The sequence below is a fragment of the Apostichopus japonicus genome, chromosome 17 (assembly GCF_037975245.1).
Source record: "Apostichopus japonicus isolate 1M-3 chromosome 17, ASM3797524v1, whole genome shotgun sequence".
Classification (NCBI taxonomy): Eukaryota; Metazoa; Echinodermata; class Holothuroidea; order Aspidochirotida; family Stichopodidae; genus Apostichopus; species Apostichopus japonicus.
In genome coordinates, this window is record NC_092577.1 from 16,004,721 (window position 1) to 16,024,863 (window position 20,143).

Below are 20,143 nucleotides of genomic sequence, written 5' to 3' on the forward strand. Positions count from 1 at the left end.
CCTCCTGTTCCTGACAGGGAGGTCCACTCGATCAAGGTTGACGAGGAGTTAAGAACTCTGCTCCCTCGTAGGAAAAGGGGGAATACTGTTAGGGGCTTGAAAAGACCCGTACTGGGAAAATTTCGCAGGTAATGCGCAAGCCTGTCGTCTGCTATCGGGACGGCGTACCCCGAATGAACTTTGGAGTTAGTTAGTTGTTTTGTGTGGGGTGGGGGGTTTGTGTGGTCCTTGCATAATGTGGGTTGGGGGTTTTCTGGTTTGGTGTTGGCTTTTTGGGGCTGGTTTGTGGAGCTTGATTGTTTTGGTTCTCTTAGCCTTTGGGTCCGTGTTAAACGTTATATTTTATACATTTGTGGGTTAGTGAGAGATTTCTGTTTGTGGGTTTTCAGTTGGGTTTTTGGTGGTTGTTAAACAGACTGGGATTGTTTTTGGTTTTGTTGACCTTTGGTCCGTGTCCGTTTCTTTGCACGTAAAAAGCACATCCTTCTACAACTAGTCTCTACAGTGAGTAATTAGCTTGTGGATGGTCCAGCGACTCCAGCAGGTCCACTCCTCGTGACTTTATCAGAGAAGAACATGTTAACTGAAGCAGATGGATCAAAGTCATCGAAATCAGGCCCATCTATATCGATGCGCAGGAGATGGTTCAGGGTGCTCTCGCTGAGGCTATTTCTCCAGTCACTTTTCACTCTCCTCATGAATGAGAATGCCCGCTCTACTTTGGCGTTTGATACAGGCAGAAGTTTCAGCACAATGAACACATGCAGTAGATTGGGATATTGTGTCTTCAAGATGCTGTAGCCAGCTGACCAGAAGTCAGCCCTGCTGAGATGGGACAGGTTACTGTACCAGAACAGCTTCATCTCAGTGAACTCACTTTCTAATGCATCAGTCCTGACACTGTGAAGCTGGAACAGGCCATCAAAATGTGTCTTCACCTGTAAGAGTTCTTCCTTCCCAAACTCTGTTAGAGACTCTTTATTCTTGGGCCAGAGCAGGGTCCAATAGCACCAGTCCCTTGAAGATCCCATTCTGTAGGTCTTCGAACCTCTGCTGAATACAATGTTTGAGGCTGGCAGCATATCCCCTAACATCCTCCTCAATTGTCCGTAGGCTAGCCTCTACATCCGTTAGGCGTACACCTTTGAAACAAACATTGTTTGGCTCTGCTTGAAATGAGACTTCAGATTCACTCAGGAGCTTTGCGAACCCAGATGATTTGCTCACACCTGCTGCACCTCCATTCACGATATCGTCAAGATTACCAAGCAGAGCCTCAACCCCAGCCTTTGCGAAAGGAAGGTCACACACATCACCTTGCAGATTACAGGACAAACGAGTGACAGGCTCCAGAAGTTCTCGAAAAAATAGCAAATTCAGGACAAACCTACAGCTCTTCAACTTCTTGAGGTAGCCTCTGAATTTTGCTGTGTCAATGGCATTACTCTCAGTGACAAGGTTCTCCAGATGGGAAACTATCACACTATAAGACCTGATCAGGGCATGACATGCTCTGCTTTTGTGTTGTGCCCACCTTGTACCACTGACACGAACAGGTCTTACAACAGCCTCCCCAGAACTTCTGCCAGGGTTCTCGAAGCCTCTTGGGACCAAGGTGAGTCTTGTCTGAGTAGTGCTGCCAGTCCACGATTCCTCCCCATGTTCACACTAGCACCATCACAGCATAATCCAACAAGCTTATTTTGCATGTTTTTCACACCAAGTTCCTGGAATGCATCAATTATAGTCTGTTTCAAGCTTTGTCCTGTAGCATCATGTGCATCAGCAGGGTTCTGCCCAGGGTGGATTTAGTGCCGGCAGGACTATCTAAGCGGAGCGCCACCATCGGTTGTCGCGGAGCGTACAAGAAAATTTTGGGTTTTGGAAACCCCCCAGATGGCCGGAAACGGCCCTTCCCGAGTATTCTCAGCCACATGTAGACAGCTCTGAAATGAGATCTCATGTCTGGAATTTTTCATAATTAATGAAAAAAGTTAGGACAAATATCTGGAGCACCAGATTACAGACCAACCGGTGGTGCCTACTAAATAAATCATTCAGGCTGAGATGATAATTTTAGATGGACAGGGAGTCCACTCCCAAATAAAGACGAATCATAATGAATTATGTATGCATACCATACACGCATAGCACGATATCAAGGCCCCTTGCTATGGCCATCTTTTTGAAAGTTACCCTTGTAATCACATGTTTTAGGCCACTTGGCATGATTAACTCAATGCTAAATATTGTTTCCATGTTCTTGTAGAAAACGTAAACTCCGCAAAATACAATTAGTTGTGATTTTGTAGTTACGTGAGATCCGTTATAACCGCCGAGGTGGTTAGGCTATTTGCTATACACTTAACTATGGTAGGATATTATTTTTTCGGTATTTTTGGAAATGCTAGAAAATACTTTCTTCCCCCCCCCCCCCGCTTAACACCAGATGTGGTCTTACGGTATATTCATAAATGGATGCACTAGAGCCTTGTTTACATGACATTAGTTGCATTTAGTACGATATGCAAGTTTGGCGTGAATTTTTCGAAAGTGCTTTGCTCGATCTTTCGTAAAATTTGAAAGGTGTAGCCTACCACCTTTCCGTACACAATTGATTTTCAGTTTTTTTTTTCTCTATACGGTCAAGTGAATAAGTTGTACATTGAGTATAAACTCATCGCGAATGCAAAAAACGATGCGGGGATTTCCAGCAGACAAATGTTTTCTTTGCGGGATTACTGAGTCAGTTGAAGGGAATCCCGCACCTTAGTGGGAACACTGAACTGAAGTCAAATTCATTCCGGCTATGGAGCTGTTTTTTGGAGTTCCTATCGAAAATAAGTGCCGGTCGGAAAAGTCACTCAGGCAGATTGTGGCGGTCGGTAATTCAGCGTGCCGGTCGGGCCCGACCGCCGCCGACCGGCAGCGGCAGAACCCTGCATCAGACAGTTTGTAGAATCTACATGCAGTTTCACCTGATTCCGTCAGATATAGAACATAGCTTAGTTCCTTTCTATAACACTTGCATCGGTTGATCCGTCGGTCAGAATTGTGATGTACGGTGACTGATTGAGCTCTTGCACTAGTTCATCCTCAAATGCCTGTCCGATGGATGTGGTGAACTCACTACACTTTTCCTCATTTATGTATTTCGTCCCAAGAGGCACCTTATGTCGTTTTTCAGTTTTGCATACACTAGGGAATTTAGAGAATGGAAGCTCCTCTTTGGCGACCATATATGAGATTTCAATGAGTTTACTCACGCGAGATTCCTCATCCGAATTGGATTTCTTGAAGGCTTTGCCCAATGGTGTCGAGCTGTATATTTCTGACAGGGTTCTCTTGACTCCTCTTGAAAGGGCAATTGCCTTTACGTGCATCTCCGTCCTGCTGTGCTTTTTCACATTGTCTTTTTTCATTCCGGATCCTGTGATCCCTTCGACAAAAGAGTTGGAATAGTTCCGTAGGGCCCTGACCCTCTCATCAGAACACACACGACACCGCAGTCGCTCAACTAACCTACTCGCGTCGGGAGTCAAGTCATATTCCAGCCACGACCGATTGTTCTCCGAAATCCATTTCTTAGCCGTTTCCTCCTTTAAACCTTTAACTGCCATGACGAAGTATTCGGAAGTAAATTACAAAACGGAATCTGTGGAAACTGCGCGATCACAAATCCTGAACTTCTGATTCTGTAACAATGTCATTTCTGTTCAACCGATGGCGATAAATCCGATTACATTCTGGCCGCTAGTGAAACTACAGTACTACACAGTGCAATATTATTATTGTAATGTTAGCCTATAGCCAGCACCAGTAGCCCACATTGCAATGTGGGCTACTGGTAATGGTATTGCAATGTTCAACCAAAATGATAACTGTGTGCACTGCGCGCGGCTGCCAAGCATGCGATATGCGTACGTGACAACAACAAACGTTGAGTTACGTCATAACCCAATGAGGTATAAACTACTGGAAGAAGCATCTGCCCTAGCTCCGCACCGATACTTGAACAGCGCCCACATCCCACAACATATATCATTAGCAATATCAGTTACGCGATGGTCCGTATCATAGTGGTACAGTACGGATGTATCAATGACCATGCTTCTAGTAATTTATACTGCCCGCACATACCTAGCGCCCGTTCGCGGACTGCGACTGTCATAGATATAGTACATACTACGGCGCTGTGTAAAACATGCATTAGCAACTTAATTGCGATTTCCAGTTAGGCTATATTGGTGATGGAGAAACCTAGCGATTCCTGATTCGCAGAACTTGCGAATCAAGTAGGGAAATGATTCGTAAACAGGCTATTTCGACTCGCAAACTGCGATGCGAAATTAATATTTTTAGCTACCCCTGCAACCCCTTCACAAATTAGCGCCATTTTGGTAAAAATTGGAGGGAGTGAATTTTGGGGATGGGGACCCCTCCCCAAGTGGAAAACTTGGGGGCATCTTCAAACTTTTTTACCCTTCCGTTACATCCTATTGATGACGTCATAAAAATTTCAGCTCATTTGCATATTCAGTTAATGAAAAATCATTAACCTATCTGCCTAAAAGTCAATTACTCTATATACGGGAAAATACCGACTTTTATACTTTGGAACGTTACCATGGATACTGGGTCAGTCCGATTTCCCCCATCTTTTCAGGGTACCACCGCTAGGGTGTAACCTGTCCAAAATAGGATGAAACTTATAGGAGCGATACATCCCCGGGGGTGGTAGGGGGGTCATTTTGAAAAAAAATCTAAAACGGTCATAATAATTAGTGTTACTACGTACGGGAAAACCCCGACCCTTCTACTTTGGACCCTTCTACTTGGACCCTTCCACTTACCGTGGTTACTGGGGTGGTCCGATTACAACCATCCTTTCAGGGTAGCACCGCTAGGGTGTCCCCGTTCCAAATTAGGATGAAACTTGTAGGTGCTTCTCATTCTTGGGTGATAGGGGGGTCATTTTGAAACAAAATCTGAAAAGGCATAATAATTTGCTATATACGTTTTTGAAAATCCCGACCCTTCTACCCTGGAGCAATACCATGGTTACTGGGGTGGTCCGACTACGGCCATCTTTGCAGGGTACCACTTGGGCTCGTGCCCCCCTCCCAATGGTTTTTGGCCCCCCCCCATGCCCCCACTCAACACCCAATTCCAAATTCACTTCAGAATCGTGATCAGCGTGTCAAGAACAACCAGAAAAGATGCCCGTCTTTGCGACAAAAATTATTTTCACCCAAAAAACCCTTACGGGTTTTGCCGAAATTGCCCAAAAATGGATTTCGTCAAAATGACGTCACAGGGGGTAATCGACGCCCAGGAGCCCAAATCTGCAACTCCCAGGTCCATATCTGCTTCCGTTCGGGAGATACGTGGTCCCAGAGGACCCAATAGAAATACGTGTTCTTCATACGTACAAAAGTTGGAAAAACCCCTCTTGTCAACCCCCCTCCTGTCCTCTCTGAGGTACCCATCGAATTGAAATGAAATTTTGATGTGTAGTAGAAGACACCCTCGTCTCTGTCATACATCAATTTAGTGTAATTATCTGACCGGAAAAGGCTCTTTGTATATATGATTTCTATCTGCGTCAAAATAGGTGTTTTTGTCTTGAAAAGTTAAAAAAGTACCTCTTTTCGGTACCCCTTCCTTTCCACCGAGGGTATGTGAAGGGGCTGAATTTTGGTAATGTGGGAGACGAGAGTCGTAGCTACGTGTAGACAACTCATACGGTAGCATTAATTTTCGGGAAGGGGGTATAGTGTATACGTTTTAGAGGTCCCCCCAAAAATAGGTGTTTGTCACCTGTGTTGTAAACGTTTTTTTCGAAATCCCGACTTTGATACTTTTGAGCGTTACCATGGTTTTTGGATCAGTCCGATTTCCCCCATATTTTCACGGTACCACTGCTAGGGTGTCCCCTTTCCAAAATAGGATGAAACTTGTAGGTGCGTTTCTTCTCCGGGGTGGTGGGGGGTAATTTTGAACAAATCCGAAAAGGTCATAATAATTAGTGTTACTATGTACGGGAAAATCACGACCCTTCTACTTTGGAGCGTTACCATGGTTACTGGGGTGGTCCGACTACGGCCATCTTTTCGGGGTACCATCGCTAAGGCGTCTCCTCCCCACATTTGAATAAAACTTGTAGGTGGGTCTCTTCTCCGGGGTGGTAGGGGGTTCAGTTTTGAAAAAATCCGAAAAGGTCATAATAATGAATGTTATACTATGTACGGGAAAATCACGACCCTTCTAATTTGGAGCGTTACCATGGTTACTGGGGTGGTCCGATTACGGCCATCTTTTCAGGGTACCACCGCTAGGGTGTCCCCTTTCCAAAATAGAATGAAATTCATAGGTGTGTCACTTCTCCTGGGTGGTAGGGGGGTCATTTTGAGAAAAAGTACAAACAGTCAGCAAAAAACTATCCGCAGCGTGCGCCTTGGAACGCCCGGAAGGCATTAAATTACCCCACCACTCCCCACGCCTCCGAACCGCCAAAATAATCTCAGATTCATCATCAGCGACACAAGAAAGACCGGAACAGGTGTATTTCGTTCGTTTTTGGAGACACCCACTTGGGCTCGTTGAATTTTTGTTATGTGGGAGACGAGAGTCGTAGCTACGTGTAAATAACTCATACGGTGGCATTAATCTTCGGGAAGGGGATATAGTCTATACGTTTTTGAGTCCCCCCCCCCAAATAGCTGTTTTTCACCGGTAGTAGCTATGATAACCCTAAACAAGGACGCCAGAGCCGACGTCAACATTTGAAAGAAGACAGACACAGAAATGTTGAAGTTACTTCTTCTACTCAACTACGAAAGACTGAAATGAAATGTAACTCGTTAACTCCCACACCCCCCTGTAAAAACTGTACTCCCCACACCCCCCATGTAAAAACTTTACTGCCCACACACCCCCTGTTAAAACTTTACTCCCCGCACCCCCATGTAAAGACTGTACTCCCCACACCCCCATGTAAAAACTTTACTCCACACACATACCACACACCCGTCCCCAATGCTGTCTCATAAAAAGTATCATGTTGTTTACTTTAGCTTATTAATTCGATATACAAGTTTTTGGCGGATTCCGTCCACTGGTTTTTTTTAGGAACACGAACTTAGTGGTCGCGTGCTCGTCCAAAGTCTCGTTCACCTGTCTGGTCGTCGGGGTCGACTTCGAGGCCAAAAAATTGCAAAAAAAAAGTCGCAGTAGTCTCGTCATTGTGTGTCCAAACTGTCTCGTCCTCAGGGGTCTTTTCTGTCCTATGCCTAATGCCAGTCCACATCCGACTGCTTTCCGTCCCGTCTGTCGTCGTCGATTGCTTGTCGGTGTCCTGCAAGAAAGCAAAACAAAGAAAAAACATAACCATAAGATCTCTGATTCCTCTGATTTCTTATGAAGGGTTATTTACCTGGTCAGTCTTTGTCATAGTTCCCGCGCGTGGAAACTTAACGCCACTGGGTCCTGGCCCGTATGTCGGCGTTTTGCTCTGTGCAATAACAAAGAAAAAAAACACGTTGTAACACGTTTGATTATGGTACCTTCTGTGTGGTTGAAAACGAAATTTTAGGTTATAACTCGTACCTTCTCAGTCTATCTTATGACCTCGGCAGCCGCGACGGCGTTCTGGCTCACCAGATAATATTTTTTGGTACTTTTTCTGTGTGGGTCATGTGGGAGGCCAATGTTTTCAGTCACTCTGGTTGTTCTTCAAAGCACTGAAAAATAAGTCACATAAAGCCATTAACACCGGTTTAGAATGTTAACGCTAAGAAAGAAATATAATACCAAAAAAAAAAAATTCTATTTCAATAGATCATTTTTTCCTACCTTGGAGACTATCGTTTTTCTCAGGAGTGTGGTTGAAATGTGGCTTTTAAGGCCAGCGTTCAACCAACACGAACTTATGCATTTGGGTTACCCTCTTTGATAAAATCGGGGCGCCGGTGGTGTAGGACAACCACATCGGTCCCATGACCTTCTCCCACTGGTTTATGGGTATTCTACCTCTGTGGGAGAATTGAAGCAAAAAGAAAAAAAAACGGTGATCAGTTTGTTACGAAGCTTGCAAATTGTGGTGCCGATGACATATTACAATAGGACATGGCGTTACCTTATCTCCTCCACGTAAAAAGTAAGGTCCATGTACAACTCGCCATTGAGAGCGAGGGTTGCTGCCCCGTATGTGGTGGCGGTCTTATGATCAGACACCAACATCGTCCACACGTCGTCTCCCATTGAATTCCTCTGACGCCGAGCCCGGATGAGGTTTTCAACCGTCATGTTTGCAACGGCTGAGGCCCTCTGCCTGTTCGCCAGGATCACCTCCAGCATTAAATAATTTCTGACCTCGTTGTGGACGTTCTGATCTATCTCTCCCTCTCTGTCAGTGATTCGCAGCTGCGCCTGAACGCTTTTGCGATAGGCGGATTTATTGGACGTGTGTAAAATAAAACGGAAGGTAAATTATAAATAAATTTGATTCGCATTCGATTGTGTGAGATCGAAGACATCGACAAGTAATATTCTCCCCTCTTTTATTACTTAGAGCGATGTCTGAGCTATCTATTAGAAACTCCTCCGCCTCCATCCGACCCTCTCTCATCTTCCTCTTTTTATACACAGAGAATGATCCCAGCAAGGCAATTCTCTGCCTCTTCGAATGTGTCACTTTAAATTATTTTCTCCAGCCGCAGCCACTTGGCAACCTTCAGGAATGAAAAAATGCAGGCAGCAACGGTACCCGGCTGCTGTGCTCGTTGCTCCGGCATCTTGGCGAAAATCTCGTTTATGTGTTACCTTTGTAAAAACTGGGCAATCGTCCCATCACCGAATTGATCCATTCGTGTGACTTTCCTCACGTGCTCGGCGGAGTTTTCGGCATCTAACGAGTCGCCTTCTCGCCCCCGGAGCCATTTCTTGTACTTTGAGGTGTGAGTACGTATCATGCCCCCTTTGCTCCCTCCTTTTCTCCGGCTCTTCGTTCTCGTCCTCGTACTCCTTGTCGTCCCCTTTCTCCTCCACAGTCTCCAGTCTCCTCCTCGTCCATCTCCTCCTCCCTCGCAACTTCTTTCTCCTCCACAATCTCCTCCACAATCTCCTCCTCGTCCATCTCCTCCTTCTTCTCCTCCTCCTCCTCCCTCGCAACTTCTTCCTCCTCCTGCACCTCCTCCTCTCTCTCCGCCTCTTTCGGTGCCAAGGACTTGACATTCTTTTTTACCTTTTTTCGTGGGTCAGGGTTCGGGTGGGTGGTGGTGTTGATTTCTTCCTCATCTGAGTCAACAGATGAGGTCACCGGCAGGTCTTTCATCCTGCGGCGAATCCTCTTGCGCTCTTTCTTTGGTACATGTTGGTGGACCCTGTACATATGTTTTGTCACGTCCCCTCTGTACACCAGGCAGATTGGGCATTGCTTCAATCCGACCTGGTTGTGGAAATCCCGTGCCTCTCTCTCCTTCTTCTGCACCGCAACCATATGGTTTTTTTTTTTTTTTTTTTTTTTTTTTTGGTGGGCCTGGCGAATATGCCTCGGTAACTTGACAAATGACTTCTGGCACGTGGGGCACTCCTTTGCGGTGGGATTCCTATTGAGCCTCTCCGGCCTCCCTGCATCCTCTACAGATGAATCAGACATTCTGTGTAGAAAATGTTGGAAAAAATGAATCCACAAAACTGTTTTTTATGATAATTAAATTGTATTTAATTTTATGTTAATTGTATTTAAATCGGCTATTTGTGCCTAATATGTAAACGGTGATCAAAACAAAATGGTTCTTAAAATGCTCCGTAGACTCGTCACGTGACCACGTTACAGGTTAATGACCTCGTGTGTTAGTCAGTAAACCTAAAACCTAACCTAACCTTTACCCTATCCCTAACTGAACGTGACCATTAATCATCCGTTTAAATAGTGAAAAATTATCTCTTTGTTTTAAACTATACTAGTACCTACCTCAATCTTCAGAAGTTCCGGTTCAAAGCAAGGGTGATTGAATGTTTTCTGGATGGTTTTAATCTGCGTGTGGTTGATAGCGAGGTGTTTGCTTCAATGGTGGCCTTGAATGGACATAATTTACTCACGCTAAAGGGCCCGAAAAATGGATTTCGTCACAGGGGGTAATCGATGCCAAGGATCCCAAATCTGCAACTCCCAGCTCCCTATCTGCTTCCGTTCCCCACCCCTTGGGCTCCTGCCCCCCTCCCAATGGTTTTTGGGCCCCACGCCCCCACACAACACCCAATTCCAAAATTAACTTCAGATTCGTGATCAGCGGGTCGAGAACAACCAGAAAAGATACACATTGCCCGTCTTTGCGACAAAAATTAGTTTCACCCCAAAAAACCATAACCCCTTACGGTTTTTACCGAAATTGCCCAAAAATGGATTTCGTCAAAATGACGTCACAGGGGGTAATCGATGCCCAGGAGCCCAAATCTGCAACTCCCAGGTCCACATCTGCTTCCGTTCGGAAGATACGTGGTCCCAGAGGACCCGATAGAAATACGTGTTCTTCATACCTGCAAAAGTTGGAAAACCCCCTCTTGTCACCCCCCCCCCTCCTGTCCTCTCTGAAGAACCCATCGATATGAAATTTTGACGTGTAGTAGAAGACACCCTCGTCTTTGTCATACATCAATTTAGTGTAATTATCTGACCGGAAAAGGCTCTTTGTCTATATGCTTTCTACTTGCGCCAAAAATAGGTGTTTTTGTCTTGAAAAGTTAAAAAAGTACCTCTTTTCGGTACCCCTACCTTTCCACCGAGGGTATGTGACGGGGCTGAATTTTGGTTATGCGGGAGACGAGAGTCGTAGCTACGTGTAGGCAACTCATACGGTAGCATTAATTTTCGGGAAGGGGGTATAGTCTATACGTTTTTGAGGTCCTCCCCAAAAATAGGTGCTTTTCACCGGTAGTAGCTATGATAACCCTAAACAAGGACGCCAGCGCCGACGTCAACATTTGAGCAGCTTTTTTACCACCTTAGGTCAAATGGAAATCAGGCAAAGTTATAATCGATGGATAGCCCTATCTGTGGCCTTTTATCACCGGATGTCCCATTCCCACCGGGTCCCCCGCTTTGGATGTAGCGTGACGTCACATCGACCCACTTTTCGACATGTCTCTACCCATATCTCAACAACGGAACATTCGATCGTTTCCAAAATAGCACCAATGGATTCGGCATGTCCGAAACTATCGGGAACAATATTTTCATGTATTTTGCAAGTTTTCTAATTTCTGACGTCATCGGGTGATAGCGCTATTTTCGGCGAAAAATTCAAATTCACCCAATATGCTCCAAATTTCAGATTTAGGTAGAACTAATAATTAGAAATTATGTAAACGTCGTTTGAATTTTTTTAGATTTGTTTTTAGTATTTTCTGATTAATATTTTATTTTGTCAAACATTGATGATTTTTTTTTAAATTCCCAAAATCGATAGAACATGTCCTGACATATTTTTGCTGCTATTCAAAACCGGAACTTATTTTGTACAGAATCAAGTGATAAGTCTTCGGTGTGAGTTACATGTTGATAGCTCATTCCTCCCGTCTCAGAAACGGACCCCTAGGTAAAGCGCCCTCATTCAGAAAGTAAACGACTTGAAAGAAGTTTAAGATAATTACGTGATAGTCCACATCGAGTTACATCACGACACCAATTTGTGTCCCGAAAAACCATATCGTGTACACACAGGAATCGAATATGCTAACCCTAAGCTAACCCTAGGGGTTGGGGTTAACTTTGAGCGGCAGCCATCTTGGATTGGTATGACCTTAGGTCAAAAAAAACTTTATGACCATTTTTGGTGGTGCGAGTAATCATATCCAATAAAAATATAAAAAAATTGATGATTTGAATTTTTGACCTCTGATTGACCTTTGACCGAAATTTTTCAGGTGACCATTCCTTATCACCTCACACGTCATCGTTGCAAGTTTCGTGGAAATCGGTCGCTATCGCGATCTTTGACCTTTTGTGGAAGGAAAGACAGTTTTGACCTTTGACCCTCTATAACACATGAACCGGAAGTGACATATACTTGCCCTTTGCATATGTCAGTGCCTTATTGACCCTTAACAATCACACGAAATTTGGAGGTCAGAGGTGAAAGTTTACGATTTTCGACCTTAACCCTAGGGGTAGTCATTTTTCAAAAAAAAGTAGTAAACTAGTATAGTAAATCACTTGAATTTTATAGCTTTAATAAAAAGTCATGTGACCCAAACTGACCGGAAGTGTTGGTGGGATTACAGTGACAACAGTTCAGCCCTTTGACGAAATATCGGCTCCCTGTAACCCCCACTTTTGGAGATAGACCCCAAAAAATGGACACTCGGAACCTGGAAATGGACACTCGGGACTCAGGCACCTACAACACTAAATTCTGGAAATACCTACTTTATACTTTGGGGCGTTACCATGGTTACAAGGTCAGTCCGATTTATCCCATCTTTTCAGGGTACCACCGCTGGGGTGTCCTCTTGCTAAAATATTATGAAACTTGTAGGTGCGTTTCTTCCCCGGGGTGATAGGGGGGTCAATTTGAAAAAATAAATCCCAAAAATGTCGACCATCCTACTTTTGAGCGTTACCATGGTTACTAGGTCAGTCCGAATTACCCAATCTTTTCAGTGTACCACCGCTAGGGTGTCCCCTTTCCAATATTAGAATAAAACTCCTAGGTTTGTCACTTCTCCGGGGTGGTAGGGGGGTCATTTTGAATTAATTCCGAATAGGTCATAATAATTAGTGTTATTATGCACGGGAAAATCCCGACCCTTCTACTCTGGAGCGTTACCATGGTTACTGGGGTGGTCCGATTACGGCCATCTTTTGAGGGTACCACCGCTAGGGTGTCCCCTTCCCACATTTGAATACAACTTGTAGGTGGGTCTCTTCTCTGGGGTGGTAGGGGGGTCAATTTGGACAAAATCCGAAAAGGTCATAATAATTAGTGTTACTATGCACGGGAAAATCCCGACCCTTCTACTCGGGAGCGTTACCATGGTTACTGGGGTTGTCCGATTACGGCCATCTTTTGAGGGTACCACCGCTAGGGTGTCTCCTTTCCAAAAAAGAATGAAACTCCTAGGTGTGTCACTTCTCCGGGATGGTAGGGGGTCATTTTGAGAAAAAGTACAAACAGTCAGCAAAAAACTCTCCGTGCGCCATGGAACGCCCGGAAGGCACTTAATTCCCCCACCAACCCCCACGTCTCCGAACCGCCAAAATAATCTCAGATTCATCATCAGTGCCCCAAGAAGCACATGAACAGGCGTATTTCGTTCGTTTATGGAGACACCCACTTGGGCTCGTGCCCCCCTTCCAATGGGTTTTGGCCCTCATGCCCCCACACAACACCCAATTCCAAAATTAACTTCAGATTCGTAATCAGCGTGTCGAGAACAACCAGAAAAGATACACACTGCCCGTCTTTGCGACAAAAATGATTTTCACCCCAAAAAACCATACCCTATTTTCAGCCCCCCTCTCTCGTCCTTTCTGAAACACCCATCGTCATCAAAATTACACGTGGAGTAGAAGACACCCCGTCTTTCTCATACATTAATTCCGTGTTATTATCTGACCGGAAAGGTTTTTTGTTTATATAATTTTTCTATTTGCGCCAAAAATAGATCTTTTTGTCTTGAAAAGTTAAAAAAGTACCTCTTTTCGGTACCCCTTCCTTTCCACCGAGGGCATGTGACAGGTCTGATTTTTTGTTATCTGGGAGACGAGAGTCGTAGCTACGTGTAGATAACTGATACGGTAGCATTAAACTTCGAGAAGGGGGTATAGTCTATACGTTTTGGACACCCCCCCCCCAAAAAAAATAGGTGTTTTTCACCGGTAGTAGCTATGATAGCCCTAAACAAGGACGCCAGCGCCGACGTCAACATTTGAGTAGGTTTTTTACCACCTTAGGTCAAACGAAATTAGCCAAAGTTATAATCGATGGCTAGCCCTATCTGAGACCTTTTATCACCGGATGTCCCATTCCCACCGGATCCCCGGTTTTGATGTAGCGTGACGTCACATCGACCCACTTTTCGACATGTCTCTACCCATATCTCAACAACGGAACATTCGATCGTTTCCAAAATAGCACCAATGGAGTCGGCATGTCCGAAACTATCGGAAACAATATTTACATGTATTTCGCGAAATGCGAAAATGTATTTTCTGCGAAAAATTCAAATTCATCCAATTTGCTCTAAATTTCAGATTTAGGTAGAACTAATAATTAGAAATAATATAAACGTCATTTGAATCAATTCCGGTCTTTATTTTTTGGTGATTTTTTTCTGACATATTTTCTCAGTAATATTTTATTTTGGCAGCCATTTTGTCAAACATTGATGAAAATTTTGTAAATTCACAGAATCAATAGAACATGTCCTGACATATTTTTGCTGTTACTTAAAATGCAATCAATTATCTGGTTTTGTAATAATCGACAATATTGCGTTTGGTTAAAAAAGGGTCAAAACCGGAACTTATTTTGTACAGACTGAAATGATAAGTCTTCGGTGTGAGTTACAGGTCGATAGCTCATTCCTCCCGTCTCAGAAACGGATCCCTAGGTAAAACTTTAAAGCGCCCTCATTCAGAAAGTAAACGACTTGAAACAAGTTTCAGATAATCACGTGATAGTATGCATCGAGTTACATGAAGACACCAATTTGTGTCCCGAAAAACCACATCGTGCACACACAGGAGTCGAATATGCTAACCCTAGCTAACCCTAGGGGTTGGGGTTAACTTTCAGTGGCAGCCATCTTGGATTGGTCGTCCGACTTATCATATCCAATAAAAAAATTATGAACTAAATTTTTTACCTGTGATTGACCTTTCACCCGATGACCTCATGGCCGAAATTTTTCCGCTGACCATTCCTTATGACCTCACACGTCATTGTTGCAAGTTTCGTGGAAATCGGTCACTCTCACGATTTCGGAGATTTATTTGAAGGAACGACATTTTTTACCTTTGACCCCCCATAAGACATGAACCGGAAGTGACATATACTTGCCCTTTGCATATGTCAGTGCCCTGTTGACCCTTAACATCCACAAGAAATTTGAAGGTCAAAGGTCAAAGTTTACGATTTTCGACCATAACCCCAGGGGTGGTCATCTACCCAAATAAAATCCAGAGGTAGTATACCAACTAACTTGTGACCCAAACTGACCGGAAGTGTTGGTGGGTGTACAGTGACAACAGTTCAGCCCTATTTGGCCCCCTGTGACCCCCACTTTTGGAAATGAACCAAAAAAATGCACACTCGGGACCTGGAAATGGACGGTCGGGACCTAGGCACCTATTACATAAAACAATTTTTAGGTCACTTCCGGTCAACTTTTTGGAAATTGTTTTCACCTTGGGTCACTCTACGCCCCGAGATGAGCAACGAAATAAAACAGAGAACAAGCAAATTTCCTTTTTCACTATAATTTCACTTTGTGTGGTGAACTTTGCCTTGGCAGTCATCAGGATGGGAAAGGATATAATTTGTCCGAATGAAGGAAATGCTCATGATCAGAGATTGTAAGTTTTTGTTGTTGTAAATTACTAGAAAAAAATGTATTTGGGATGATGTGGCCATATTTCAGGAAAATTGAGTATTTTACTTCGAGTGCTGTATCAGTCCACACCCGGGAGTGTGGTAGTTTTTTGGGGTATTTAATAGTGAATATTGTATTTAGAAGGATGTAAGCTTTCTTTCAGGAAAATTGATGAAAGGGAGTCTTATTTTAGCAATGCTTGGAATTAACTAGGAATGGTATCGTGTCGTCCAGGGGAGGTTTAATCTGTCATCTTCTTGCACCTCGAATAGAGTGGATAAGTATTTGTCTTTTGAGTCATCAGGCTTGGAAAAGTATTTTACTTTTGAATGAACAAAGTGCTCGGAAAGTGAACGGGTGGTGTTATGTCAGCCATCTTCACTATGAATCACACCTTAGCCAGAAGGCGGCTTAAAAACAATTGTTAAGATCCTCTTACCTTAACTATGTGTCTAAGTGAACTGCCTTAACTATGTGTCAAGTGAACTTGTTTAATTCAGTTAAAAAAGAGCAAATCTACCATGACTTTATTGTATGAATAAAACCTGCTTTATTCATGGCATTTTATTGTTAGTGAACAATTGCAGCAGAATTGCTTACTTGTTAACTATGTTAAATGCTGTTTGTTATAAAAAGTGATTTGAATTGAAATTGATTGAATATGTACCATCTGCTATAAAATGAAATCAATTCACACCAACAGCAGCATAGGAAGATGTTTAATTTTGCAGGGCAGAACCCCATTTTCACTGAAAATTTCATAAAGCTAATGATAAAATTTCAAGTTATGGGGGGGGGGGGTAGTGCACAGCCCCACCGTATTCCACACCACTGCACACCACGATCTGTTCTCTTTATGAGTGTATTAGGGAACTAAAATTATGTGACTTCCCTTGCAAAGTTTTGCATCTGCTTAAATCATTAAACAAACCTTCAAATAACATTAATGTAACATGAGAGTAACCAAATGAAACAAATCCTAATAAATTCCTGTATTTATAATTTATTTATGGAAGCACCAAATAACTTACATCAAAGCATTTTTAAAATCTTTATTTAAAGCAAGTCCATGTTACAACGTACTCAGTCCAACTTTTCTTTACAAACAAAGATGTGGATGAAGTTTTGAAGATTATTTGAAATTTCCTTCCTTTTTGTTCTCTACCATATATACCCAATCCTTTCAAATGATTAAAATGCTCTTAATTAATTAACTGGGCAATTAATTAGTAGGATTTTTAATAATTAATGCTTTTTAGATAATTAACTAGTTAACAATGTTTTTTAACTAATTAATGTAATTAACCAATTGGTTAATTAGGTAACATATTTTAGCAGTCAGAATTCATTTATGATTTCATTCAAGGTCTGGAAAAAAAATTGTCAACTCCCATGAAACTTGCAGTGTTAGTGTACTTTCTCACTTCAGTAAAACAGTAGTAGTGGAACTGGTATATGGGTTTAAGTATGGCAATGTAACTCCCTTTTCCATGAATTTTTTTCTCGCTTAACCACAGCCATGCGTGGGGATAAAGCAATTTGTGATTAGCAACTCCTAATTCATCATTCTGTGATAAATTTAGCCCCTCCCTCGATCAGTTGCACGGAAATTGAAAACAGCACATAAATGCCCTATGTACCATGGCCTACATGTACGGTGGAAGATTGAGGGGTATGATTTATATGTTGCTTTGAAATGACATTACGGTAACTAGACCATCGTCATGCGGTGAATTGAGTCAATTAACCTTAATGTTCGTACCAGTTAAAAGTGATGAAGGTCACTAGTACTAGCTTGGGGAAGTTCATCCTCATGGTGAAGTGTCATCAAGTACATTGTTTTATATTCTTTACTCTTCTTGTTCTTTATCTTTTGTAAATGTATCTTAACTTTAACAGTGTGCTTTTTACGTGACCCGCCATGCGGGATACAAAACGTCACGGCCAAACGGCACTACCGAACCATCCCATTCTGACAAACGAAACTAAGGTCTAGCGAGCCAAAAAAACATACGCCCGCCGACCTGCAGAGACAAAACGCCCAACCCCCTCCCCACTCAAACATTCAAAAACGTACAGAAGGACGACCCGCACGCAGCGAAACGAAAAACCCCTCCCCAGCACACCAGCGTCCAAAAAAGGCAGCCCCAGATAAACGGCGAAAATCGCCTTCAATCTGAAGGCGAATGTCAGACTTCACCGCCTCCAGGACTGCCTGCCAACTGGCAAATTTCCCCCTAAAAATCAAATTACATCTATTCCGCCAAACATGTTTTTTTACAATAGAGCAAACAAAAATGATGCGGTGCAACACAGCTACCGAACAAACTGGAGGGTCTACCCGATATAAAATAAAGCCCTGCCCTACCGACCATGAACGGTCTCCCGTAACACGGTCGGTCCAGGTCTGGAACCACTCCCATAAGTTGACTACAAAGTAACAATGCCAAAAAACATGAGCAGTACTCTCTAAGCTGTCACAGCCGGTCCTAGGGCACAGTCCATCACCCAATCGCCAATGATATCTTTTTAGGTTGGTCACCAAGGCACCGTGTGCAACTCTCCATGCAAGATCACGGAGCCTGCAACCATTCAGCCTTGAATGCACCGAACGCCATACTTCTGCAGAATGACGTCCCTGGACAAAAGTTGCATTCAAGGCCTTATCCCTCAACGAACTGTGAACGAGGGCCGGCTGTGACAGGTCAACAGGGGGCAACTCAATCAGCGCGGAGCAGATGACACGCACCGCCCTGTTTGGAGTACTACTATGCGGTTCTCTGTTGCTAAACAGCGCCGGGACCCATCGACGCAGGTGCAAACCGCCCCAAAAACGTACAAAATATGAACAAGGCAACCCTTAGGCCATCAGCTGAAGCTCAAAATGTGGCTGTAAAATCAGTTTCGTTCCAGCAACACCGGGTCTAGACTTTTAATGCATTTTTGGGTAGTTTAATGCATCACAAACATTATATCAAAAGTTCTCCAAAAAATTTCCTGCAGTATTTTTGTAAGAAACCCTTGAAATTGGGTATGTTATGTAGACATTACGTGCTACGATGCTATGTATTAGGAACACATGTGCTAACGTTAGATTTGGTACAGTGGTGCATACATACCACTCTTTTCTTATATGTTAAATTACGACTGATATATTTTTTTGGTATAATAGTTGGGTCAGGGTTACAAGAATGGTGGAAGAGGATTCTGGTCTAAGGGTCAGTGAGGGTTGTTTTCAGGCATTACAATTTGTGCCCCCCCCCCCCTCCATTTTCGCCAAAATGGTAAAAAATCACATTTTCAACTTTGAAATATGAAATACAATTTTTGCACATTATAACTTAAGGGTTTTAATTATAAAAATGTACCACTTTTAATAAACTCAGATGTAATGCTTTGTAATAAATCAAATATTTTTAGATTTTCCCCCTATGTTATGAATGCATTTCGTCTGTGCATGTATGCGTAAATATACACATATAATGAAAAGTTCCTCTCCATAATTGTTACACTCCCCATCCAAACTGTTTTACAAATGCGACCCCCTCCCCCTCTACTTTACATGTAGCTAAATCCCTAGTTACAATGAGATGTACCAATGCCCCTAGACCAGTGAGCTATTTCTTTTGTATAAATCAATATATATGTTGGCACACTAAGACGTCATGGCATATCGTAGATGTGAAATAAAGTTATAGTCGGTATATATCCGTTACATTAGTACTCTTTCTACAGTCTTCTGCAAAACTAGGTACTTTCTCCTTGTTACTGAAACGACATGTTTATAATTCGTATTCCTGCAAAAAGAGTTTCCAAGGGAGTTAACGTATAAAAGAAAAGATCGACAAGGTTTCGAATGGTATTTTGAATAATAATAGTTCTATATTCTACAAATAATATGAATAATAAAGGTGAATGGTACAAATAAGTGAATAACGAAGACAGTTAACTTAAGCCCCAGATAGAAAGAAATAATGTATCTATTAAGACTGGGTCGATACACTCAATGGTGTAGTAGAGCTGGGCCTTTGCGATGATTCAAGATACAGGTTCTTCATCAAAAGGCGCGGCGCGGAATTAATAAGTGATTAAAAGTTCATCCAAGGACAGCTGACTAGTCTTAACAGTATCCACTTCAATTCACTGCATGGAAGTCAGATATGGTATGGAAAAGGGAAAGTCTATTCCGTAGTAGAGGTGAAGATAATTAGATGAAATAAAAGTCACTAAAGACTTGAATATCCTACAGTCAAAACTTGAACAGATGCACAGAACATATTAACAATATGAATAAAACAGGTAACGAAATGTTACGGCAAACAATAAAGAACCGTGATATTGGAACAGGGTCAGGGGTGATGGTTCCCCAACAACAGTATATAAAACTTTGACTGGTTTCAGGACGCGGTATTTGCGTCATCGTCATCAGTAAATGTAGTTGTGAATATGCAAGAGGTAAAGCATGCCCATTACACCCTCCTTCCCCCTCCCCTCCCCTCTCAAAAAAAAGTGTGATTTGAAGAAAATGTGGATATTTATTAAAGGT

At 42.9% G+C, this 20,143-nt stretch overlaps 1 protein-coding gene across 1 annotated transcript; it reads right to left on the reverse strand.

Annotated features, from left to right (window-relative positions):
- Positions 1-504: 504 nt before the first annotated feature.
- LOC139984621 (uncharacterized) lies at positions 505-3,620 on the reverse strand. The gene is made up of 3 exons (XM_071998573.1): positions 3,020-3,620; positions 1,564-1,765; positions 505-1,050 (listed from the first exon to the last, which is right to left on the reverse strand). The coding sequence occupies exons 1-3, from the start codon at positions 3,618-3,620 to the stop codon at positions 513-515; spliced, it is 1,341 nt and encodes a 446-aa protein (XP_071854674.1). The 3' UTR covers positions 505-512.
- Between the last annotated feature and the right edge of the window lie 16,523 nt (positions 3,621-20,143).

What these genes read in the sequence shown, in the direction of transcription:
- LOC139984621 (XM_071998573.1), bottom strand. Translation starts at nt 3,620, where the DNA reads ATGGCAGTTAAAGGTTTAAAGGAGGAAACGGCTAAGAAATGGATTTCG. An exon ending in ATCAACCGATGCAAGTGTTA is followed by an intron (nt 1,766 to 3,019) that starts TAGAAAGGAACT and finishes ATGATGCTACAG; the next exon opens with GACAAAGCTTGAAACAGACT. An exon ending in GAAGTTCTGGGGAGGCTGTT is followed by an intron (nt 1,051 to 1,563) that starts GTAAGACCTGTT and finishes TGTATTCAGCAG; the next exon opens with AGGTTCGAAGACCTACAGAA.